This window comes from Scyliorhinus torazame, chromosome 2, assembly GCF_047496885.1.
Source record: "Scyliorhinus torazame isolate Kashiwa2021f chromosome 2, sScyTor2.1, whole genome shotgun sequence".
Taxonomy (NCBI): domain Eukaryota; kingdom Metazoa; phylum Chordata; class Chondrichthyes; order Carcharhiniformes; family Scyliorhinidae; genus Scyliorhinus; species Scyliorhinus torazame.
The window spans coordinates 297,817,026-297,844,265 of NC_092708.1; the positions used below are offsets into that span (position 1 = coordinate 297,817,026).

A 27,240-nucleotide genomic window follows, 5' to 3' on the forward strand; every position below is an offset into this window, starting at 1 on the left:
TCCTGCTGATGCGACTGGTGCCAGTTGAATTCCGTCGATTTTTTTACGAGATGGCGCATGTTTGTTGTATGAGAAGCCAGGTTGGGAATGAACTTCCCAAGGAAGTTGACCATGCCCAGGAATCTTAAGACAGCCTTCTTGTCAGCCGGTCGTGGCATGGCTGTGATGGCGCTAACCTTGTCTGCATCGGGACGGACCCCGGACCTTGAGATGTGGTCCCCGAGGAATTTCAGCTCCGTCTGGCCGAAAGCACACTTCGCACGGTTGAGACGCAGGCCATTTTGCCGTATGCGGGTGAAGACACGTCGAAGACGATGCATGTGTTCCTGCGGAGTGGTGGACCAAATGATGATATCGTCCACATATACACGTACCCCTTCGATGCCTTCCATCATCTGCTCCATAATGCGGTGGAATACTTCAGATGCCGAAATGATGCCGAATGGCATCCGGTTGTAGCAGAATCTGCCAAAAGGGGTGTTGAATGTGCATAGTCTTCGGCTGGCCGGGTCCAGTTGGATCTGCCAGAATCCTTTGGACGCATCCAATTTAGTGAATATGTTGGCTCGCGCCATCTCGCTGGTGAGGTCTTCTCGTTTTGGGATGGGATAGTGTTCCCGCATGATGTTGTTGTTCAGATCTTTTGGATCTATACATATACGGAGCTCGCCAGAGGGCTTCTTTACACAGACCATGGAGCTGACCCATGGCGTGGGCTCCGTGACCTTGGATAGGACCCCTTGGTCCTGAAGAATCTGCAGTTGTGCCTTGAGGCGGTCTTTGAGAGGCGCAGGAACCCTGCGAGGTGCGTGAACGACAGGGATGGCGTCCGGTCTGAGTCGAATCTTGTACGTGTGTGGCAATGTCCCCATGCCTTCAAAAACCTCCTGGTTGTGAGCGAGGAGGGAATGGAGATTCGCGTGGAACTCAGCATCCGGGAAGTCGGATATCTCATCTGGAGAGAGAGACATGATGCGCTGTACCAGGTGAAGGACCTTACACGCTTGTGCGCCCAGTAACGAGTCCTTTGATGAGCCCACAACTTCGAAGGGGAGTGTGGCCGTGTACCCCTTGTGAGTCACCTGTAGCTGGCAAGATCCTACGGACGGGATAACGTTCCCGTTATAGTCAACCATCTGAAGCCGGGATGGTGTGATGAGTGGTTTGACCTTCATGGCCTGGACTGCAGAGTAAGCAATCAGGTTGGCGGATGCGCCGGTGTCCAGACGGAAGGCGACGCGCGATCGGTTGACCGTCAGGGTGGCACACCACTCATCGTCTGGATTGATGGCATTGACCTTGTTGACATCAATGACGGCAACTCTGAAGTCATCCTGGTCATCTGCATCACTTAACTGGAAGTCTTGATGCGTGGGCTGGACGGTCCTGACTCGTGTGCGAGGTTGTCGAGGATGCGCCGGATCCATGGGTTGAGCCGCACGACAGCGGGCTGCGTAGTGGCCTATCATGGCACATCTGTTGCACTGTTGGTATTTTGCAGGACATTGCCCTTTTAAGTGTAGACCTCCACACTTGCTGCACGTCATGACGTCACGGCGTTCGTTGCGCCACTGCGCATGCGCAGTGCGATCTTGCGGTGGGCGCGCCTGCGCAGTGCGTCCCTTGTTGTGGCCGTTATTCTTGGCGCGCACCTGCGCGGGAGACCGCGAAAAGCGCGGGAAGCGGCCGCTGTCGTCCGGGCCGTGGGGCGGGAAGAAATCGACGGCCTGGATGCGTTCAACGTCGTGGGCGGCCTGGCTTGCCGATTCGACGGCTGGGGACCCCCTCCGTGCCAACTCGGACGCCTGAAATCGGGCAAAACGGCAGGTCGCATTTTCATGGAGGACACAGGCTTCCACAGCAGACGCTAAGGTAAGGCTTTTCATTTTAAGAAGCTGCTGGCGTAGGCCACTGGAGGCAACGCCAAAAACAATCTGGTCCCTGATCATGGACTCTGTGGTGGTGCCGTAACCGCAGGACTGCGCCAGAATCCGGAGGTGCGTCAAAAAGGGTTGAAAAAGCTCCTCCTTACCTTGCAGGCGTTGCTGAAAGATGTATCTTTCGAAAGTTTCGTTTACTTCAGTTTGAAAGTGCTGGTCCATTTTGAGGATGACCGTGTCATATTTGGCCTGGTTTTCGCCTTCCTCGAACACCAGTGAATTAAAGACATCATTTGGGTGGGGGCCTGCGTAGAAGAGGAGCATTGCAATCTTCGAATCATCCGAGACATTCTGTTTTTCGGTGGCACGGATGTACAGGTCAAATCGCTGCCTGTAGAGCTTCCAGTTGGTGCCTAGGTTCCCCGTGACTTGCATCGGCTGCGGTTTGCCGGTGTGGTCCATGTCCAGAATGGCAGGTTGGTAGGCAGGTATCGATCCACTCCTGTACCATGTGGTGTTGGGTGTTCTAACACACAGAAGAGCCAACACAGTTGCATATGGTACAACACTTGTTTATTTAAACTCACTATTTACAACTTGGTCTTTGCACTCTGCACGTGGGGGGCTCCCTGCTTGTTGTGTTTCAACAGCTCTTTCATGCTTCCTTCTCCCCAGACCTACTGACCTCCAGGTGTCGTGCTCGTGCTTTTTATGTGGTTGGTGTTCTTGTCTGTGATTGGTTGTGGTGTTGTGTACTCTGATTTGCCTGTTAGTGTGTCCATCATGATGTGTGTGTTTGAATATCATGACAGGAACCTCGCCACGTTTACGCAGGATCCGGAACCCGCCCACAGGAGCATGCCGGTTAGGCCGGAAACCGATCGGTGCCCGGCACAGATTCTGATTTCGGCCTCTCCCGCGATCTAACTGGCTCGCACACATCCAGACCAGATGCAACGCAGCCGTTAGATCACGCCGTAAGACTGAAAAGTTTTTTTAAAGTACTCTAACGTTATATATCACTGATTTAAAACTAACTGTAAATTGCAATTATAGGATTTATATTGGGACAGAAACCAAACACTTGGGTTGTATGTCACTTTAATTGTTGCAAAAACCATTTTTTCAAAATCTTTTGAACTGAGATGTTGATGTATGTAGGGCTGGCTATTTTCAGAGGTGGGCAACTGGAGTTTAGAACGGGAACCCATGGATTTTCATTTCCCAGGTGCTACAAAATGATGAACTCAGCTTTTCTTTTGCTGGCAACACAATTTTCCTCCACCTTGCAGACCCCATGATATTTTTGTATGGTCTTTTTGTGGTTCTGGAAAGCCTTCGGTGTCCCCTCCACATAACAAATCTTTATTCAAACAATGGTGCAGCACTATGCCACCTTCAGTATATAGAGGCATCGAGCAGCAGTAGCAGTCTGAAATGCCTTGTTCGCTACATGTACCGTAGCCGAAGGTGGGAGGAATCAGGACACCGTATAGTTACCAGAGATGTCCTTTTACCGTGGCACTTCACATGATGGGAACCTTCCATAAGGATGAAGGCTGGCCCGAAATACATGCAGAAAGAGGAGGCGTTATCCCCTGAAATGCCACCCAGGCCATGACATATTTTGAGAGCCTATTTACTCACTCACAATCTAGAATTCTACTTATTGATGTAGACTACCACTCAAAGTTTACTGAACAAGGCCTGGGAGAACCCCCAGGTGCCGTTACAACTGGTCCATGTTTGTGTGGACCAGTACTAAATGATGTCCTGGTAAGATCTCCCATGCCTGACCATTGAGGATCAGGTGGCGGGTGAATTAAATGTACAAATAGAGAGGCTTAACATCATGACCAGGACGCTACACTGATTGAGAGTGCTGCATTATTGAATGAAATGTCTGGCTGCCAAGGTAGACCAGCCGTGATACGTCCCTGCATGTTCTCCTCCAGGCCGTTAGGTGAAAGTGGGGGGTACACCTTCCTGAAGATGACATAAGAAGGTCCCACATGGGACGCTTATAAAGAAGGCACATAAGATATAGGATAACCTGATAAGGTGGATTCAAAATTTGCTTAGCTGTATGAGACAGAGGGTGATGACAGGTGGCTGCTTCACTGACTGGAGGTCAGTGTCCAGTGATGTCCACAGAGATCCGTGCTGGGTGGAACATGGCTTAAAATGCAGGCACAGCTGATCCCTCAGCTATGCGCTCTAGAGGATATTGACTCACTTTATTCTTAGCGAGTAAAAAAGCGATAGGTGCAGTTCCATTCAGAGCACTTGAAAGTTAGTGCTGGATTAGAATAATTTAGCAAGGCAGGCTGTTACATGGATGTCCAAATACCCATAAGATTTCTTTGGCACCAGCACTCACTAACAAGTGTGTGAGACAAAGCTCTACTCCCCATTCAATTCTAAGTGGTAGAGGTGTATAATTAATTCAACGAGGGAGGATGGCAGGGACATACCTACAACCCAGGAAGGGGTTGGATATCTGGCGATGGGTAGATGATCACGCAGATGTGTTACTTTGTGCAAACATTGTGCAGATCAGGTTGTCCCTCAGATTCTCTTGCACATCTCTCCGTGGTCCTGGCATCCATGAAAGGCTAATTTGGATTCATGGCCTCCTTCTTAAGCTCCAACAAATCCTCATCCTCTGAGGAGGACTGATGTTCCTTGCACTCTTCCCTCGCAACATCGATCTGCATTGCAACACCAGGTTGTGCAGTGCACAGCAGAGCACTGCAATTCGTGACACCCTCTGGTGTGCATGCCTGACGGGCATGTTGCACCCTGCCTCCAGATCAGTCAAGGCAGCAGAAATGCATTTATGAAGCTTAATGGTATCTTCTATGATGGCTCTGGTGGATGCCTAAGTTTGATTGTACTATGCCTCGTTCTGTGGATGTCTCATTGGCATCATCAGTCATGTGTACAGGGGACATCACTTGTCACTGAGGATTATCCTGGAACCATTATCCTGGACACAGACTTCAAAAAGCTCTGGGAGCTATGTGTTGTGCAAGATGTATACGTTGTGACAGCTCGCTGAGAAATGAGAACAGACCTGCATTATTCTTCTCCTGTGGCTGTACGCCAGTTGTACATTCAAAGAGTGGAAATTTACAAATTCAGCTGACTGTCCCCAGAGTGTGCAGTCAATGTCACCTTGCACTCAAGGAAACCCAGTGCTGACATCGAATGTGGTTCACCATGCAGCCTGGTCATGGTGGAGTGGATAAAAATCATTGGCATAATTAAACAGGGCATCTAAATGTGACAGCCTATGAGATGCCACATTAGTCACCCTGGAGGCCACTTGTGGTGCAGGAATTGAGCGCCCCTGTAACCTTGAAGGCCACTGGCATGGATTTACACCAATTCCACATGGCTATATGTCTTGCTGAACAATCCGTCATATCTTGGTGACCGTTTCCTGGAACAGCCTCAGACACGTTGGCATTGCATCTCTGATATCTGATGGTAGTTTGTTCTTGTCCTCTGGATGCCAGTGCTTGTTTTCGCCAATGCCTTCCCTGGATGTCTGCGTCCAGGCCAGCTTCCCCCTCTGGTGCTGTCTGCTGTTGGCCTTGCAGTCTCTGATGTTGGAAGGGCTCTCGTTCCTTGCATTCTCTCCTCCTGCCTCTGAGGCTGGAAGAAGATCAGGTAAATGAGACCCATGGTTATGGCAATAATTACACTGTGTGAAGAGCATGCTCATCCATGGTTCTCATCCATTTAACTAACATTTGGGAGTCGCTTTAATCGGCCAGTTATGCCCAACATTAACTTCACCCACCCATAATGACCCTCCTTCCAATTCAATTGATCGGAAATCCAGAAAAGCTGAGCTTGAAGAGTCATTAAAATAATGGTGCATGTGACTTTTGAAACTGGATCTTCTACTCTCTCAGTCACCCTCATGCTTGCCCACATCACCCTTGACTCACTCAACTTAAACTTTCCTCTCTGTTATCCTTGAACCTCCCCGTTACTCTGCATCCTATTACTATTTCCCTATACATGCCATCTCTCCCCCTTATGCCTACATCCATGACCATCCCAGTGCCACTCTGACCCTGAACCCTCCCATTATCGTCCTTGATGCTTTTGGTCACTCCCCTGACCCATCTCTTGAGACCTTCCCATACCAGATCCTGACTCTGTACCTGCCTCCATAACAGGTACAACTTCCCCCTTTGACTGTGACGATTCCCACAACCACCCAACACTCTCAGGACTTCAATGGTGGTATCATATGATACCATCCTTTAGGGCTTTCTGTCTTGACCTGACCTATAAAACAGGTTAAATCAAAAGCATCCTGCCTTATTAAAATATTTCAATGCACCTCTTGCATGCAGTTTGGTTCCTCCTCTTGTGATAGCTCTGTTAAACCCAGAGGGGCCAGGTTGTGGTCAGATTAAAGATTTTTAAATTTTTAACCAATGACCTGACCCAGCTTACCTATTTTGGGGATTACAATTCAGTGCTTCTTTGCTTAAAGAAGTACTGTTATACCATAAGATATATGAAAAATAACATAAAATACATAGTGGAAGCAAGGACACCCCTGCCTTTATAACAAGACATTTGACATCCCAGATCAAAGAAGCTGTGATCAGGCCAACAGAATTTCATAGAATCCCAACAGTGCAGAAGAAGGCCATTCGGCCCATCGAACCTGCACCGACCCTTTGAAAGTCCACCCAATACCCTGCCCTATACCTGCAACCCACCCGAAGTGGCAATTTAACATGGCCAATCCACCTAACCTGCACATCTTTGGACTGTGGGAGGAAACCCAAGCACCCGGAGGAAACCCACGCAGACACGGGGAGAAGGTGCAAACTCCACACAGATAGTGACCCGAGATCAGAATCGGGTTGTAAGGCAGCAGTGCCGCTCACTGTGCCAACGTGCCGCCACATATTTACGAATGTAAATCATATCATATTTATATGTAATTGCCAGATTTTGTAATCAGTTTGTCGTGTTGGCTTTATTTCATAACAAAATGACTTTATTTCATAACAAAATGACTCTGGCAATCCAAAACCTATGATAAATGTAGATCTTCGCACTTCATACAACAATTGCCTCTTTAATTTACATTTCATTTAGTTTCAGGAACTTTCCTTTTTTTTTGTAATTGTACCTTTTGAAGATCATTTGCTTCCTGATAACAGACAGCTCTGTTAAAATATCCCAAGATGCAGGTATCATTAATGTTTATTGCTGAAGTTAGATCCTCAACAGCCAACTCATATGCCTGCCATGGAAAAGAGATTTGCATTTGTAAAGGTTAAGTGAAATGCTTGATAAAGAAATATGATGTATTCCTTGTAAGTACAGAAAATAACATGAAATATCACACATTTACCAAATTGTACAGGTGACTAACATTTAACAGCCTCAAGATTTGCATTAGCTGAAACTCAAAGACTCAGATTTTACTCATTGGAATATGCTTTCATTGCTCTGACAGATATTCACAAACCAGGCTGGAGATTTCCTTTAATCGGGTATCTTTTACAAAACGAGGTCCTCTACAATGAACTGCTGACTATGTGATCTAGGCAAGCAACCACAAGGGTTATCAACAAATCAGATTAAAGAATTGTCACTGAGTGATTGTGGTAAACCATTGTTACACCTTTATTAGGTGATGTAAGGTAGGACTTGTACTACAGGTATGCCGGTAGTCCCTGCCTGCTGGCTCTGCCCAGTAGGCGGAGTATAAATATGTGTGTCCTCCATTCAGCAGCCATTTCGCCAGCTGCTGTGGGAGGCGACACATCTTCGAGCAATAAAGCCTCAGTTGTATCCAACTCTAGTCTTTGTTCAATAGATCGTGCATCAGTGATGCAGTGGGGATTGGAGGCAGACGCACAATGATCCTGGCAAGCAGCTGGTAGCAAATTAAGCCAATTATTTCCAAGTAAGGAAGTTGTCAAAGCCCCGTTCTCATTTCAACTGGGATTTTCAGTCAGCATTATGGGTTGACCTGGACATTTATTGCTACATAATATCAAATTATAGTCACATATTTTCGTAGAAGTGTGGGATCTTTATAACTATTATTTGATTCAAATTTAGATGCAGATGCTGGGATTATTGATTCATTAGGTTTAGGGCACCCATTTTATCCATTAAACAAAAAGGTTCCAGCAACAATATTAAAGTAATTTGATCACTAAAATTTGGCAGTAAATGTATGTACCCATTTAAAAATATGATGCGGGATTCTCCGACCACCCGCCAGGTCGGAGAATCGCCGGAGGGCGATGTGAATCCCGCCCTGCCGCCCCGACGCCGGCAGCCGAAATCTCGGCGGCGTTTTGTGGGCGGGGGTGGGAATCGCGCCGCGCCGGTCGGGGGCCTTTGACAGCGCCCCCCCCCCCGGTGATACTCCGCTCCGCGATGGGCCGAGCGGCCGCCCGTTTTCAGCCTGTCCCGCCGGCGTAAATTGCACAAGGTTCTTACCGGCGGGACCTGGCTCTGCTGGCGGCCTGCGGAGTCCTCGGGGTGGGGGGGATCTGGCCCTGGGGGGGGGGGGGGCCCACGGTGGCCTGGCCCGCAGTTGGGGCCCACCGATCCGCGGGCGGGCCTGTGCCTTGGGGGCACTCTTTCCTTCCGCGCCAGCCGCTGTAAAGGTCCGCCATGGTCGGCGTGGAGAAGAACCCCGCTGCGCATGCGCTGGGATCACGCTGGATCCTCCTGGCGCTCCCGCGCATGCGCCTGCTCACGCTGGCCAGCGGTGGCCCTTCGGTGCCGCTGGGTGTAGCGCCAACCCCGCCGCCGCCGGCCTTGCCCATGAAGGTGCGGAGGATTCCGCACCTTCCGGGCGGCCCGCACCATAGTGGTTCACGCCACTCCTCGGCGCCGCCCCACCGGATACCGGAGGATCCCGGCTATGATGTGCACAATGTTAACCAATTGAGTGAGTTCTACAACAACAATCCAGTAGTACCAAAAAGATTTCTTTTGTGCAGTAGACCCATCAATAAGAACACCAAACCATTGCCGGCCTATTGTTTAAATTATTATAACTGAAAGGTTTGCAACAACTTGACCAATTAAAAATTTTAAGACTAATAAAATAAAGAACAAGAAAAAAGAGCCTTGTAATGCCCAGTAAAGGGCATAAACATGGACTGTGCTTTCATGGAAGATTCAGGAACTGCCTTTATTTATTTAAAAAATGGACACTGATGAACTGTTATAATGGCTTCCAAGGGTGCTGGTCATGCAACTTCAATATAGGCCATCAGGCTTCCATAAAATTTCAAATTGAATCACACAAGGCCCAGAAAGTAAAAACAGTTTGGGCCAGTATTCCTATCTCCCCATTTTACTGCTTTTTCCTTAGGGGGCAGGGTCTTCCTTTTCAATGGGCATGCCCAGAGAACACTCATTTGGGGAATACGTTGTTTAAAGTTTGATCTAAACTACAGAGTCAATGGATTCCTATATTCTGTGGCGCGATTTTCCAGCCTTCCTGCCGGCAGGATCTTCTGCCCTGAAGGCTGCCCCACACAGCGGATTCTCCAGCGGTGGTACGGGCAAACCATGCAAAATGCCGTAGACACCAGCAGGACCTCAAGATCCCATCGGCGTCCAATGGCAAGCCACCTCAGCTGCCGGAAAACAGACCATCAGGTGGGAGGCAGAAAATCCCACCTTTTGTCTCCAGGTTTGAGATGAAACAAAAGAAACTGACAAGACCAGTTATCCACAAGTTATGTATGAAAGATCGCCATCTACTTTCTATTGTTTGTCAATGGCTGTTGACCATGTCATTGAAACTGGTTGACTGATACTGAAATACCACCATAAACCTCTGATTGTTTGGTGGAGGGCGGCAGCAGAGAATCTAGCGGGAGCTTGATCGGGTGGCATGGTGGCACAGTGGTTAGCATTGCTGCCTCACAGAGCCAGGGACCCGGGTTCAATTTTGACCTTGGGTGACTGTCTGTGTGGAGTTTGCATGTTTTCCCCATGCCTGCATGGGTTTCCTCCGGGTGCTCCAATTTCCTCCCACAGTTCAAAATTGAGCAGGTTAGGTGGATTGGCCATGCTAAATTGCCCCTTACTATCCAGGAATGTGCAGGTTAGGTTACGGGGTTACGGGGATAGGGCAGAGTGGACAGTGGAGTGGACATGGGTAAGGTGCTCTTTCGGAGGGTCGGTGCATACTTGATGGGCTGAATGGCCTCCTTCTGCACTGTAGGTATTCCACGTATTCAGTACTGCATCTGGGATCTGGGAGCACAGGGGTCTTCTTCCCCCTAGTGCCACACACCAATGTCTTATTGGACAACACTGTGCTGTGGGACTCATGCAGCCACCACAACAAAGGTCCAAAGTTCAACTGGGCATGGGGTGTGGGGTGAGGCCAGAGGTTGAGGTTTGGGTGAGGGGGGGGGGGAGGGGTGGTGAAGCTGACAAAGACAAGCAGGGAAATGTGCATGGAGGGCTGTGCAAGGAGTGGTGGGAGGGCAAGGGCTCACGATGGTAAGCAGAGGGGCAATGAGATCAATAAAGAGCATGAACAATGGAAGGGAAGCTGGAACTCGACAAGGCTGCATGAAAAACAGACAAACATGGGGATTGAAGCAATCGCACATGAATGACTGGAAGGGGATGCACACAGACTGCAGATTATGGAGTGGGAGCCTGTTAGTATGGCACATTAGGGATGGTTCACATGAACAGTAGACAAGTTGGGGACGCACAGTTTGTGAAGGTCAGTGTAGTCCATAGCCCTCTTTGGAAATGGGAACTATGTCAAAATTCCCGTTTAAGATGAGGGCTTAGCAGACAGGAGTCAGCAAACAGCATGCCTCCTCCCACCCCTGCGAAACACAAAATAGCCATTTAGGACTGAGATGAGAAAAAGACTTGTCACTGAGAGGGTGGTGAACCTGTGGAATTCTCCACTCCAGAAGGATGTGGAGGCCAAGTCACAGAATATATTTAAGAAGGAAATTGATACATTTATAAATTCGAAAGGCGTCAAGGGGTATGGGGAAATTACTAGAGTATGGCGTTAAGATGGGGGATTATAATAATCTTTATTATTGTCACAAGTTGGCATACATTAACACTGCAATGAGGTTACTGTGAAAATCCCCGAGTCACCACATTCCGCCACCTGTTCGGGTATACAGAGGAAGAATTCAGAATGTCCAATCCACCTAACAAGCACGTCTTTTGGGACTTGTGGGAGGAAAGCAGAGCACCCGGAGGAAACCAACGCAGACACAGGGAGAACGTGCAGACTCCACACAGTGACCCAAACGCGGAATTGAAACCAAATTCCTGGTGCTGTGAATCAATTGTGCTAACCACTGTGCTACTGTGCCACCCATCGTTATTGGTACAAAGGCGACCCCGGTGTCTGGCTGATAAGCATTCACCCTATGGGTACCAGAGGACCCCAGCAAGATTCTAGCAGGAGCTAGGGCACCTGAAGGGAGGTCAAGGTGCCTCATCCACTTGTGGCCTACATCCTGATGGTGCTCACCAGAGTGAGTGGCCATGGATCGCATGACCAAGCGCATATCTGGCTGGACCAGCTGGACCAAGGTCTCAATGGTAACCGCAGAAGTTCCCATGGTGGCCTTGAGGCACTTACATATCGGAGTCCTGACATCAGACTGCGGACGGACTCCTCCATCGTTCGCTCTTGTCTGCTGAGAGACTCTTGAAGCTCTGCCCGAAGTTCTACTGCCTTTCTTTGCATCTCTACCAGCGAGCTGACAGCCACTTACAGAGGCTCATCGACTGAGCGGGCGGTTTGTCTCTAGCAGCCCTCCAAGTGCCAGAGACCTAGGCTGGCCCTGCCTCCGACTGCTGCGGGGTCGTATCTGTGAGGTGTTCTCCAGAAAGTGACCCTAAGCCTAATCTAGAGCCATATCCCACTGAGGTGTTTGTCTCTGCACTGGTGGAGGGTGCAGGTGAGCGTTGTGACGGTTGTTCCTGACCCCCCTCACCCGCAGATTTGCTCCGTGGCCTCAGAGAGCTGCTGGGCTGGCTAGCTGGTCTGCTGGTACATGAAAAATACATGTGTAAAAGGTTCATGCGCTTTCTCGAGCCATCCCTTGAGTAGAGCACATGCCGGTGGGCTCGGACCATCGAATAGGTGAAAGCTGGTGCTTCTTTCTTCTTGAGGCTACTCACCTTTTGCTTATGGTTCTGGACCTCCTTCTCAGTCTGATGGTGAGCTGGAGACAGTTATATGAATGTGCTGGACTGGTGTTTAAAAATGACACCGGGACCTTTGAATCCACCAGCTCATGGCGGACAAACGAATCAGCTGCTGGTCGCATGGCAGTGCCCAGGGGCAGTTCCTGGGAACTGCCAGGGTACTTCACAAGCATGATCCTCTCACCCTGGCGGCAGTATTTACCTGTGGGCCGCCAGAGGGGACCATTCGCCAGTTCCCCATTGGTCCAGACCTGCTGTATACCCTGCTGACATGAGGTCTCAGCGGTGGGAGCGGTGATTCTTGTGTGGAGAGATAAGACAGCATGGAGAGATATGACAGCATGGAAGTGCGCTAATGATATTTAAATTTATGGTTATGGGGTTGCCGACCATTCATGCCGGGAACACCATTAGGCCACTGGCGGAAGTGGGGACAATGTAATCAGGAAATCCCGCCAACATAAAACCCAGTTGGGGACTCCCATTTGATTCTCCATCCCCTCTGGCTTTCCCGCCTGCCAAAAACAAAGTCGGAAATTACCCCTGCAAAGGTTTGCATCTCACGTCAACTGTCTGTAGCTTCCTTAACAAATAATGCCTCAATGACCAAAGTATAGACTTAGTTGGGAACACATTTTTGATTTAATTATTGAACGAGTAACACCATCTCATAGTTACACCAATCACAACTTATTATTAACTGTTCAAATGAACAGCAAGACATTTTACATACCTTACTGTAGAATTTCAGTGCCCCTCTGCAAAGAAAGGCTCTTATGCTCCTAGGCTGAAGCTTTAGTGCTTCATTACAGCTTAGAATGGCCTTACATATCCGTCCTTGCATTGCATAGTAAATGGCACGGCTTAGATAGACCTACGGAAACAATGAAGCGTTTGATTAAGACGCCATTTTTCATGCATTTTTGTTTGCTGTAAAAAAGTATACATTGAGTAGTATTTCAAGTTACTCTCTTTAGGTACCTGGGGGTGCAGGTTGCCCGGGAATGGGGGGGGGGCTCTGCAGGTACAACATTTCTAGTTTGGTGGGGAGAGTGAAAGCTGATCTGGCAAGGTGGGATGGTCTCCCTCTGTTATTGGCGGGTTGGGTACAGGCGGTTAAAATGAACGTGCTGCTGCGATTTCTGTTTATTTTTCAATGCCTGCCGATTTTCCTGCCAAAGGTTTTTTTCAGAGCGATTGAGTGAAGGATTACTTCGTTCATATGGGGAGGGAAGGTGGCCAGAGATAGAAAGGAGCTGCTACAGAGGGGAAGGCAGGCAGGGTATTTGGGTCTTCCAAGCCTGATGTATTACTACTGGGCGGCGAATGTGGAGAAGGTGCGGAGCTGGGTCAGAGGGGTTGATTCCAGTGGGTCAGAATGGAGGAGAGTTTGTGCAAGGGGTCGGGATTGAAAGCACTAGCAACAGCGCCGCTCCCGATAGCCCCAGGGAAGTACACAGGGAGTCCGGTAATAACAGCTTCATTGAGAATTTGGAGGCAGTTTCGCCAACACTTCGGGTTGGGGGCAGGGTCAAGGGAAATGCCGATTCGGGGGAACCACAGATTTGAACCAGGGAGGTGGGATGGAAATTTTCGGAAATAGGAGGAGAAGGGGATTAAGACACTAAAAGATTTGTTTCTTAGAGGTCGGTTTGCAGGGCTGAAGGAGCTGGAAGTGAAGTATGGGCAGGAGCAGGCGGAAATGTTTAGATACATGCAGGTTCGAGATTTTGCCAGAAAGGAGATACAGAGCTTCCCAGAGGAACTGGCCTCCACATTGCTGGAGCAGGTGCTGACGACATGGGGACTGCAGAAAGGGGGTAGTGTCAGCGGTTTTCGGAGCTAATTTGGAAGAGGATAAGGCATCACTGGAAGGGATCAAAGCAAAGTGGGAGGAAGAGTTGGGAGAGGATATGGAGGAGGGGTTCTGGTGTGAGGTGCTCCGGAGAGTGAATGCCTCCACCTCGTGCGCGAGGTTGGGGTTGATACAGCTGAAGGTGGTATACAGAGCACGCCTCACGAGGGCGAGGCTGAGCCGATTCTTTGAAGGAGTAGAAGATGTGTGTGAACGTTGCTAATCACGTTCATATGTTTTGCTCCTGTCCAAAGCTAGAGGATCACTGGAAGGAGATATTTAGGGTAATTTCCAAAGTGGTGCACGTGAAACTGGACCCGGACCCCTGGTTGGCCATATTCGGGGTGTCGGGGTTGGAAATGGGTGTGGAGGCAGATGTTGTAGCCTTCGCTTCGTTGATCGCCCAAAGGCGGATCCTGATGGGATGGAGAGCAACCTCTCCATCCCAGGACACCAGGACACCCTGTGCCCTGGCGTGGCGGGGGTCTTGTTGGAATTCTTGACTCTTGAGAAGGTTAAGTTTGAACTGAGGGGAAGGATGAAGGGGTTCTACAATTCATGGGCATTATTCATCATGCACTTTCTAGAAATGGATAACATCGAACATTAGTTGGGGGGTGGGGGGGCGGTTAGGGGGAGAGGGCGGTGTGTGTTGATGGTGACTATGGGTGATTCCTGATTCCTTTTTGTCATTTGTTTATGTGAACATGCAAGCCAATGGGGTTTGGTGGGAGGATGGGATCGTTGTTATTGACATGGGGATTGACATATTTGTTACTGATTATTGTTTGTTGTTGATGAGTGTAAATTTGGGAGAAAATGTGAAAAAGGAGGAGAATAAAAAATATTTTAAAAATATATATTTCAGGTTAAGTATTTTATGCAATTTTTTTAAATCTTTGTTGTGCTTGGGAATATTTCGTTTCCAGGTTTGTTGAAGAGGAAATAGAGACAGACATCTGTTTCTGCCTCTACTATGCTGCCCTGGAATTCCCAGGGATTTTGCGGCTAGGTATAACTGGGATTGCTCCTGCAGTAGATGTATCCCATTGGTGGAGCACCAAAAGAAATCGCGCCAGAGGATTAATTCCGGCATCCTTTCCTGATTGGAGTTCTGTGGGAAACCTAGGAATTATCCAAGGATCAATGAAGGAAAAAGATGTATTTCAGATATTTAACATGTTGTCTACCTAGTAGGATCTTTAGGGCTTGGGATTTTCTGGTTGCTGCTCTGCAGCTATAGCTAGATATAAGCCTGGATGAACAAAATAGCGAAATAGGTCTGCACAGAATCTGCAGCATAAACAGATCAGTTGGTCCAACTACGTTATGATTGGTGCTTTTGCTGCTCACAAATCTCTTCTTACCTGACTTCATCTAATCCTATCAGCGTAACCTCCTATTTATTTCTGGATTTCATACTTATCTAATTTGCCCTTAAATGTAGCTATTATTAAATCAACTTGAAGCCAGATGGCGAACCATAAGACCATAAGACGTAGGAGCAGAATTAGGCCACTCGGCCCATCGCGTCTGCTCCGCCATTCAATCATTGCTGATATTTTTCATCCCCACTCTCCTGCCTTCTTCCCAATAAGGACCACCAAACTAGCTGTCAGTCATTTGACTTAATACCAGATTAATTTACAAAATGCAACATTCCATATCAATATCACGAACACAGAAACGCTACAGTGCAGAAGGAGGCCATTCCGCCCATCGAGTCTGCACCAACTCTCCAAAAGAGCAACTCCCCAGTCCCACTCCCTCACCCCATCCCTGCAACCTAGTAACCCCACCTAACCTTTTGGACACCAAGAGGCAATCCACCTAACCCGCACATCTTTGGACCCCAGTATCTTAGAAATCTTTCTTTTGATTAAATCAAAAGAACAAATGATCAACCCTTTAAAGGGACACGAACAAAAACAAAAATGGAAAGGTAACTTATCAAAATGAAATTTTAAAAAATTTTTAAGAGGGGGGGGGGTTATGATGCACTCCAGCTCCTGCGGTGCCCACTGTTTAGAGAGCCCCTAAAGTGCAGGCCATTTGGGCCATCGAGTCTACAGCAACCCAGATAGGGGATGGAAGCTATCCAGCTGAACCCACGCAGACACGGAGAGAACGTGCAGACTCCGCACAGACAGTGACCCAGCGGGGAATCGAACCTGGGACCCTGGTGCTGTGAAGCCACAGTGCTAGACACTTGTGCTACCGTGCTGCCAGAAGGCGTTATCAAACGCTTTCTGGAAATCTCAGTACACTATATCCAGCGGTTCCACATTATCCACAGCACATGTGACTCATTCAAACAACTTCAATAAATGGATTAAACCTAATTTCCTTTCACAAAACCATGTTGACTCTGCATGAGTGCTTTTAATTTTTCTCAGTCTGCTATAACATCTTTAATAATAGCTTTTAACATTTTTCCTGTGATAAATGTTAGGCTATCTGGCCTGTAGTTTCATTCTTTCTGTCTCCCTCCCTTTTTGAATAAAGGAGTTACATTTACTATTTTCCAATATAATGGAACCATCCCCAAATCTAGGGAACTTTGGAAAATTAAAACCCTTGCATCAACTATCTCACTAGCCACACCTTTTAAGATTTTGGAGTGAAGTCCATTGGACTCAAGGATTTGTCAGCCTGCAGCCTGGTGATTGTAATTTTTCTGAGTTCCTCCCTCCCTTCCATTTCCTGATTTACAGCTATGTCTGGAATGTTACTTGTATCATTTATAGTGAAGACTGATTCAAAACACCTGTTCAATTCATCCGGCATCTCCCTACTTTCCAACTCCCCAGATGTACTTCCGATAGAATCCACATTCACTTTGTTAACTCTTTGCTCATTTAAATATCTATCAAAATTCTTACTATTTGTCTTCATATTGCTAGTTATCTTTCTCTTATACTCTAATTGTTGCTCCTTATTGATCTTTTTGTCATTCTTTGCTGCTCTTTTTATTCTGTCCTACCTTCTGATCTACTACCTGTCTGCACAATTACATGGTTTTCTTTGAAGATTGATACTGTCTTTTAAATTTTTTAGTTAACTACAGAGGATGGGTCCTCTCTTTGGAATTTTTTTTCTCATTGGAATGTATATATTTGTGTATTTTGAAATATCAACTTAAATGTTTGCCACTGCATCTATACTCACCCATCACTTAACCTCGTTTGCCAATTCATTTTAGTTAGCTCCACTTTCATGCAATCATAATTGCCCTTATTTAAGTTTTAAATACTAGTCTTAGAATCACTCTTCTCTCCTTTAAACTAAATGTAAAATTGAATCATCTTATGATTGCTGCGACAAAGGTTCCTTCACTATGAGTTTATCGATTAACCCTATCTCAATGATAATGCCAGATGTAGTGAGTAGCATGCTCTCTGTTTGGCTCCAGAATATGCCGTTCTAAGAAATTATCCTGAAAACATTCTATGAACTCCTCATTTATGCTAGCTTTGCCCACCTGATTTTTCCTGTCCATATGTTGATTAAACTCCCCCATGCTTATCCCTATACTTTTCAGACAAGCTCCCATTATCTCTTTTATACTCTGTCCTACTGTGCAGTTACAATTAGGAGGCCTATTCATGACTTCCACAAGTGACTTCTTGCCTTAATCATTTCTCATCTCAACTCAAATTGCATCGACATCCTGGTTTCCTAAACATAAGGGGCGCGATTCTCCACCCCCACGCCGAAGTGGCCGCGCCGTCGTGAACGCCGTCGAGGTTCACGACGGCGCGGAACGGCCCCGGTCCCGACCGATTCAGGCCCTGACAATGGGCCAGTATCGGGGCCGCGTCATCTACCCGCGCCAGGCCTTGTCGCCCGCGTAAAAGCGGCGCCGAATAGATGACGTGGCCGGCGCCGCATAACGGACATCATCCGCGCATGCGTGGTTGCCGTCCTGTCCAAATCCGCCCCGCAAGAAGATGGGGGACGGATCTTGCGGGGCCGCGGAAGGAAGGAGGTCCTCCTTCAGAGAGGACGGCCCGACGATCGGTGGGCACCGATCGCGGGCCACCCCACATTCAAGGTACCCCCCCCCCCCCGGTGCAGGATGCCCCCTCGCCCCCCCCACAGGCCGCCCCCCCCCAGCGTTCACACACCGCCCACAACTGTAGCGACCAGGTGTGGACGATGCTGGGGGGAACTCGCCGTTTTGGGCTGGCCGCTCGGCCCATCCGGGCCTCAGAATCGCTGGGGTGCCGGAGAATCGCCATTTCGGGTATCTCCGGCGATTCTCCGGCCTGCGGCCCGCGAAACTCGATCGGCCTGTTCCGGCCGCTTGGGAGAATCGCGGGAGAGCGTCGGACCGGCGTCCCCGGAAATTTCGGCGGCCCAGGCGATTCTCCCAACCAGCGTGGGAGTGGAGAATCGCGCCCAGGGCATCTCTCTCTAATGTGCTGATACAAGAACAAAGAACAAACAACAAAGAAATGTACAGCACAGGAACAGGCCCTTCGGCCCTCCAAGCCCGTGCCGACCATGCTGCCCGACTAGACTACAATCTTCTACACTTCCTGGGTCCGTATCCCTCTATTCCCATCCTATTCATGTATTTGTCAAGATGCCCCTTAAATGTCACTATCGTCCCTGCTTCCACCACCTCCTCCGGTAGCGAGTTCCAGGCACCCACTACCCTCTGCGCAAAAAACTTGCCTCGTACATCTACTCTAAACCTTGCCCCTCTCACCTTAAACCTATGCCCCCTAGTAATTGACCCCTCTACCCTGGGGAAAAGCCTCTGACTATCCACTCTGTCTATGCCCCTCATAATTTTGTATACCTCTATCAGGTCTCCCCTCAACCTCCTTCATTCCAGAGAGAACAAACCGAGTTTATTCAACCGCTCCTCATAGCTAATGCCCTCCATACCAGGCAACATTCTGGTAAATCTCTTCTGCACCCTCTCTAAAGCCTCCACATCCTTCTGGTAGTGTGGCGACCAGAATTGAACACTATACTCCAAGTGTGGCCTATCTAAGGTTCTATACAGCTGCAACATGACTTGCCAATTCTTATACTCAATGCCCCGGCCAATGAAGGCAAGCATGCCGTATGCCTTCTTGACTACCTTCTCCACCTGTGTTGCCCCTTTCAGTGACCTGTGGACCTGTACTCCTAGATCTCTTTGACTTTCAATACTCTTGAGGGTTCTACCATTCACCGTATATTCCCTACCTGCATTAGACCTTCCAAAATGCATTACCTCACATTTGTCCGGATTAAACTCCATCTGCCATCTCTCCGCCCAAGTCTCCAAACAATCTAAATCCTGCTGTATCCTCCGACAGTCCTCATCGCTATCCGCAATTCCACCAACCTTTGTGTCGTCTGCAAACTTACTAATCAGACCAGTTACATTTTCCTCCAAATCATTTATATATACTACAAAGAGCAAAGGCCCCAGCACTGATCCCTGTGGAACACCACTGGTCACAGCCCTCCAATTAGAAAAGCATCCTTCCATTGCTACTCTCTGCCTTCTATGGCCTAGCCAGTTCTGTATCCACCTTGCCAGCTCACCCCTGATCCCGTGTGATTTCATCTTTTGTACTAGTCTACCATGAGGGACCTTGTCAAAGGCCTTACTGAAGTCCATATAGACAACATCCACTGCCCTACCTGCATCAATCATCTTAGTGACCTCCTCGAAAAACTCTATCAAGTTAGTGAGACACGACCTCCCATTCACAAAACCGTGCTGCCTCTCACTAATACGTCCATTTGCTTCCAAATGGGAGTAGATCCTGTCTCGAAGAATTCTCTCCAGTAATTTCCCTACCACTGAAGTAAGGCTCACCAGCCTGTAGTTCCCGGGATTATCCTTGCTACCCTTCTTAAACAGAGGAACAACATTGGCTATTCTCCAGTCCTCCGGGACATCCCCCGAAGACAGCGAGGATCCAAAGATTTCCGTCAAGGCCTCAGCAATTTCCTCTACAGCCTCCTTCAGTATTCTGGGGTAGATCCCATCAGGCCCTGGGGACTTATCTACCTTAATATTTTTTAAGACACCCAACACCTCTTCTTTTTGGATCTCAATGTGACCCAGGCTATCTACACACCCTTCTCCAGACTCAACATCTACCAATTCCTTCTCTTTGGTGAATACTGATGCAAAGTATTCATTTAGTACCTCACCCATTTCCTCTGGCTCCACACATAGATTCCCTTGCCTATCCTTCAGTGGGCCAACCCTTTCCCTGGCTACCCTTTTGCTTTTTATGTACGTGTAAAAAGCCTTGGGATTTTCCTTAACCCTATTTGCCAATGACTTTTCGTGACCCCTTCTAGCCCTCCTGACTCCTTGCTTAAGTTCCTTCCTACTTTCCTTATATTCCACGCAGGCTTCGTCTGTTCCCAGCCTTTTAGCCCTGATAAATGCCTCCTTTTTCTTTTTGACGAGGCCTACAATATCTCTCGTCATCCAAGGTTCCCGAAAATTGCCGTATTTATCCTTCTTCCTCACAGGAACATGCCGGTCCTGAATTCCTTTCAACTGCCACTTGAAAGCCTCCCACATGTCAGATGTTGATTTGCCCTCAAACATCCGCCCCCAGTCTATGTTCTTCAGTTCCCGCCTAATATTGTTATAATTAGCCTTCCCCCAATTTAGCACATTCATCCTAGGACCACTCTTATCCTTGTCCACCAGTACTTTAAAACTTACTGAATTGTGGTCACTGTTACTGAAATGCTCCCCTACTGAAACATCTACTATCTGGCCGGGCTCATTCCCCAATACCAGGTCCAGTACCGCCCCTTCCCTAGTTGGACTGTCTACATATTGTTTTAAGAAGCCCTCCTGGATGCTCCTTACAAACTCCGCCCCGTCTAAGCCCCTGGCACTAAGTGAGTCCCAGTCAATATTGGGGAAGTTGAAGTCTCCCATCACCACAACCCTGTTGTTCTTACTCTTTTCCAAAATCTGTCTACCTATCTGCTCCTCTATCTCTCGCCGGCTGTTGGGAGGCCTGTAGTAAACCCCCAACATTGTGACTGCATCCTTCTTATTCCTGATCTCTACCCATATAGCCTCATTGCCCTCTGAGGTGTCTTCTCGCAGTACAGCTGTGATATTCTCCCGAACCAGTAGCGCAACTCCACCTCCCCTTTTACATCCCCCTCTATCCCGCCTGAAACATCTAAATCCTGGAACGTTTAGCTGCCAATCCTGCCCTTCCCTCAACCAGGTCTCTGTAATGGCAACAATATCATAGTTCCAAGTACAATCATTAATTAACAGTAATTAACCCCACCGCCTTTACCTAAATGTCACAAATCCTGCAATATTCAGGTTCCAATCTCTGTAATCCTGTAGCAAAGTCTCTCTAATGGCTATCAGATCATACATATTTATTTCTATTTACACAGTAAGTTCATATGTTTTGTTTTGAATGGTATGTGCGTTTAGTGCAGAGTGCAATTCAGCAGACCAAAGTTAAAGTTCGGTTTTGGGCGTGTTTGGCGCAGAATTTGGTGACGGCCACTTGGCGAGATCACGGGCGGTATTCAATAGCACTTAGTGCCAAAAATGAGCCCTCACGAGATTCTCAACATTACTGGCTCCCTCGCTATCTGATTCGCTCAACTTGCACCTCAGCTGCTCGTTGCTAACAAGAGTGAGCTGCTTTTAAACGCTCACTACTCACTCCCAATCAACATACAAGCATGGCAGCTCACAGTCCTGCTCCTCACTTTGGGGATGGCAACCTCACAAGGCTTTGACACGGTGGATGAGAGTTGGGGCGCCATGTTCTGTGGGGGGGAGGGGTTGGAGGACCAGCAACAGGGTGAGCAATGCCGCCTGGGAGGCAGTGGCAGCAGCTGCCAGTACAGGCAGCATGACAAGGAGGATCGCCATTCAATGTCAGAAGTCAGATGATGACCAACGACCTCAAACGAGCTGCAAGGGTAAGTGACAACCTCTCTCTTGGCATCATTCCACCACCCCCTCTCCCATCCCCACAAATCACTGGCTCACACCTCTCATATCTAAACTTCACATATTTTCCTCACACCCCCCTGGCACCCACCAGCACAACTCCTTCATGTCTAGCGGCGGTGCCCATACATGCCACCTGCTATAGACCCACCAACCCATCAAGCACGTGGCTGACAATGGTCTTTCTTCATCCCCGCAGGAGAAGTTAGCCCATAATAAACAGAAAAGGGCCAAGACGGGGGGAGGAATCCCAGAGGTCAAGGCCTTACCCGCAATGAGGAACGGGCCCTGGAAATCGCGGCGTTGCCCGAGGAGAGAGGAGTCCCCAACGTCGAGGGTGGCCAGCAACAGAGAGGTGAGGATCCATTGCCCCTTAACCCACATGACCTATCTCAAGTAAATTGTTCTTGCCAGATGAAATGATATTTCCCTCTTGCTGACCTCATGTCCCTTGTCTTGCAGGATCACCATTTGATGAGGTCAGGGCATCCATCTTCGTACCACTGCTGCTACACAAGAGAACATCTTGGAGGAGAGCTCCAGAACATCTGACTTCTAGTGTGTTTAGCCCCTGGTGATGTGCCAGTTACATGCAGCACTCACCACACCACCGACAAAGCATCAGCAATCTGCAAAAGCATTTCCTCAACAGCGTCATCAGGTGGCCAATCTGGTGCCCTTGAGTTGCATGCCAGAAAATGGAACTGGCCACTCACCTCCTCAGTTCCCCTCAGCAGCCATTGAGCCATCATGACTTCCCGCTGGGGAGTCAGGGAATTCCCGGGATCCACTGCATTCAACTTCAATATCGTTAATGAGAATAAAATGCATGCAAATGAGATTTAATGATAGTCTCACCATTTTGGGCCGAGATCCGGAACTCACCATCGGGAGTGGGCAAGGTGAATCACAAAATGGTTCTCGCCCGGGGGAATTTCGATTTTTACCCTTCCCCCTATTCTTCCGGCGCACCATGATCTGCGGCAGGCACAATGAGGTTGCTGAATTGCACCCAGAGCCTTTAGTTTTGTCATTTTATTGTTTTTGTAGTATCTAGCTTAAGCTGTTGATTTTGTCTTAGATTTTCTTAGATCGCTTCCTCTTACGGTCAGTTATCTTTTCCCATAATAGTAGCTTTCCCTCCTGCCTTCTCTCTACTATTTGGTTTATCACACCTTCCCAAATTTGATCCCCAAGCTCCACTATTTATTTACAACTCTCTCTACTTCCCTAGTTATATGGTTTGCTAAAACACCAGCTCCATCCAGTACGGTTCAGGTATAGACCATTCCAATGGTACAGATCCCACTTTCCCCAGTATGGCGCTAATGCCCCACGAACCAGAACTGAGAGACACGATTTTCCCCCTGCATTGTGCCCGGCTCCAATCCTGGTGCATTGCGGGAGAGGCCACACTCATGTGAGTCACCTGACTCATGGCGCCCGGCATGATCTGTATTCGGCCAGCGAGGCGTGCATTCTCCTGGCACCTGGGAGTCACCGGGGAGGCCTCACCCTGGTGCCGATTAGTACTGGTCTCCACAAGCAGACAACAGGTGTGATGGCCACTCCAGGGTTCTCGAAGGCCATTAGAGCTGCCGGGTGGTCGAGGACAGAGTAAAGCAGTATCCTGGCACTTTCCCTGGCATCGGAGAACCCTGGCAGTGCCAACTGCAGAGGCACTGCAGAGGTGCCAGGCTGATGGTGCCAGGACATGCAGGTGTCAGGTTAGCTCTGCCAAGGGTTGGAGTTTGAGGGAGCCATGCTCATAAAAGGGGGGATGAAGAGGGGATATGAAGGGCGGAGGAGTGAAGGAAGGGGTATGAAGGGACTTCATAAAGTTGGGGGATTGAATGGGGGTCCTGAAAGGGGGGGGCCTACAACAGAGGAGTCCTCAGCGACCCCATAGAGGGATGTGTTCACTTGGGGAGGGGCGTGAATCCCATGACTGTGGGGTCTGGTGACATTGTCATGGGTGGAGGGTGGAGGGGACCTAAAGCTCAATTAGGGTTCAGGGCACCCTTTCAAAGTGGCGCCCCGACTTCTGAGGAGCATGTTTCGCCGATGAGTTCAGCTCCGCACTGCTGAAAAAATTTCGAAGTGTGGTCTAGACCGGGGACAAACTCCCCAAGGCCTAAAAAACAACTAAATGTTGTTTCTCATCCAAAGAACCTGCAGGAAAAACCTCACCAAACTTGCCCAAAGTGACACTTTAGGGCGCGATCTTCCCAAAAGGAACATGTAATGAAATGAAATGAAAATCGCTTATTGTCACAAGTAGGCTTCAGATTAAGTTACGGTGAAAAGCCCCTAGTCGCCACATTCCGGCACCTGTTCGGGGACGCTGGTATGGGAATTGAACCGTGCTGCTGGCCTGCCTTGATCTGCTTTAAAAGCCAGCTCTTTAGTCCTGTGATAAACCAGCCCTGGTTTAGCCCCTGAACCAGCCCCTGAACATAGCCTCCAAGTAAGTGTGCTTAGCTGGCTGTTTCCCGGCACTCAGTGCCGAGAAACACATGGCTATTCAATGCAACTCGCTTTGAATAAGGGGCCTAAATGGCCGAGGCCACACAGAGCCCCATTTTTTTACAATGGGGAGCTCCATTCGCCAGAACTCCCTGTTGTAGAGAGAAATCGCGACGCCATTTTTTCTCCGAGGCCCCGAAAAGAATCTCTTATCTTATTTGTCCTATGCAAATTTGCACTTGGTTTAGGTAATAATCCATAAATTATTACCTTTGAGGTTCTGCTTCTTAATTTGGTGTCTAGCTCCTCATACTGACTGTCATGATATTCAAACACACACATCATGATAGACACACCAACAGACAAATCAGAACACACAACACCACAACCAATCACAGAAAGATATAAAAGCAAAAACACGACACCCGGTGGTCAGTATTAGCTGGAGAGGAGGACCAGGACAGACCTGCTACACGACACACTCAGGGAGACAGCACGTGCAGAGTATCCAGAACGAACTGTATTATAAGAGTTAAAATAAAATAGAGTTGTACCACATACAACTGTGTTGGCTCATCTGTGCACCAGAGAACCCAACACCACATGGTACAGGAGTGGATCGATACCTGCCGGCAAACCTCAGTGTACACAGACAACCAGCAGTGCCCAGGCAAAATGATAGAGCTCGCGGTTCCGCAGCCGCTCCAGTGCCACGGTGATCTCCGCGAAAACTGGCGGCGATTCCGGCAAGCGTTCGAATTGTTCCTGGTGGCAGCTGAACTCCAAGACCTGGATGATAGCGAAAAAATTGAATTTCTCCTCACCATCGCCGGTGCAAGGGCAAGAGAAATATTCACAAGGTTCAGGTTCTTCAGGAGGCAGCAAAGGTACGATTACCAGGCAGTCCTAGACAAATTCTCCAAGTACTGTGAAGAAAACGCAATCCAATCGGCAAGTAAAGGTAAGAAAAGCGGCAGTACTCACCTCGTGGCCGGGATCCCGGAGTCCGAATGCCCAGAGGCCGAAATCCCGGGCCTGAGAGAGGGCTGGGTCGAGGTCGGCGGCCACCTTGCTCAAGGTATCACGCTAGCACAGTTGCGCGAGCAGTGCCCAGAACCGGAAGTTTCGTTTGCGCATGCGCGAGATGCTGCGCATGCGCAGTCAAGAAAACGGCCATCGGTAAAGGAACAGCGATCTGAGCATGCGCAGTCGCTTCCTACGTGCTACATACCGAGCGTCAGGATGTCAGAGGCCCCAGACAGCACCAATTTAAAGGGGAAACGTCCCAAATCCAATTTAAAAGGGAAACGTCCCAAATCAAAAAAACAAAAATCTGTTAAAGCTGTAAAACAACCTTCCCTCACCTGGAATGACAGCACATTGCCGCAAATTGACCCAGGAGATGAATTTGACCTCCGAAGAACCCTCCGACAAGCAGTTACCTACGCACAAGCCGATGATTCCGACCTCGAATACTTCGATGACGATCTTTACAGTGTTTCCGGACCTCGCGAGCCCAATGATAGCTCCGTGGTCCTATACGACTATGACTCGGACGAACCTTTCGTGTTGCACATTGGCGGCCCCCACATTGAATCCGACGCAGATGCGGATTCATTTTTCGGATTTGAGGATTTTCAATCCAGCAGATATGACGTCCCAACTTATCAGTACCGAATGAAGCTGCAGCCTGACATTAACAGACAGGGAGCGGTGCAAGCACACGGAGAGCGCCCTGCTGCCACACAGAGCGTGGTCCACGTCCCGCTCAACGTTCCCGACTCTATGAAAGAAGCCATGCAAGACTCCAGAGCGCAGTCCTTGCATGAACAAGAAGTGACTCCAGAGTCACAAGCCTCCACAGAGAGCTCGTGGACAGCCTCCACGATAGAAGCAACGCAAGACTCCAGAGCGCAGTCCTTGCACGAACAAGAAGTGACTCCAGTGTCACAAGCCTCCACAGAGAGCTCGTGGACAGCCTCCACGATAGAAGCAACGTAAGACTCCAATGTGCGGTCCTTGCAGGAACAAGGCCATGAGGGTCTAGCAACCTCTCCTGACCAACCAGCGGGAGACGATGCAAGTCTGCCATGCTCACGTGAACAGCAAGAAGGCTATAACAGCCTACCATGCTCCACTACACAGCAGCATGACCATGACGGTCTCTCATGCTACAATGAAGGGCACAGCGCTGAAGACTGTTCAAGCCCAACTGAAGACAAGCCAAAGGAATCGCCTCTTCCAAGCCCGAAGAAAAAAGGTTTATGCGCTGACCTTCAGGATCATTATAGCCGAACAGAAATTAATAATGCTGCACGGCCACAGAAGGATGCTGAGGATTTGCTAAAGATATTAATTGAATGTTTAACTTGCAAGGAGCAGACTGAGAATTGCCAGTGTTTTAGCACGGATCGAAAAAATGGACAAGACATTGATCCTCAGGTAATAGAAATAACACAACCTGAATCATATCTACAGCAGGGACAAATGTCTCCCTTCAACACAACGCCGCAAAGTCCCAACTTCGGAGACCAGCAGTTAGTCAGTAATGACTCTTCAAACCTTGAGGGGAACATTAATTGCATTGAACCTATACACACTCCACTGATAAATGAGCAGAACATTGGAGCAAGAATCCTGAGGACACCGACATCGAGTAGCCAGATAACGAATTTAAAACCCGCAGCAGTTTCAAGTGAACCAAGTGTGCTTTCCACTAATGGTGAAGATGCAGATAAGGTCGACCCGATTATCCATTGTACCACACTAACCCCAGTGATTAAGCAGTTATGTATGGGGAGTATAATGTGGGCAATTGAGAACAGTAAAAGAGAGACTGTGACCATGCC

General features: G+C 48.6%; 1 protein-coding gene across 1 annotated transcript in view; it reads right to left on the reverse strand.

Annotated features, from left to right (window-relative positions):
• ttc6 (tetratricopeptide repeat domain 6) overlaps positions 1-27,240 on the reverse strand; it is a 554,053-nt gene that overhangs the window by 137,652 nt on the left and 389,161 nt on the right. The window contains exons 24-25 of the mRNA XM_072488749.1: positions 12,835-12,975; positions 7,048-7,161 (exon numbers count right to left, since the gene is read on the reverse strand). Coding sequence (XP_072344850.1) covers positions 7,048-7,161; positions 12,835-12,975 — 255 coding nt within the window. The remainder of the gene's footprint in view (positions 1-7,047; positions 7,162-12,834; positions 12,976-27,240) is intronic.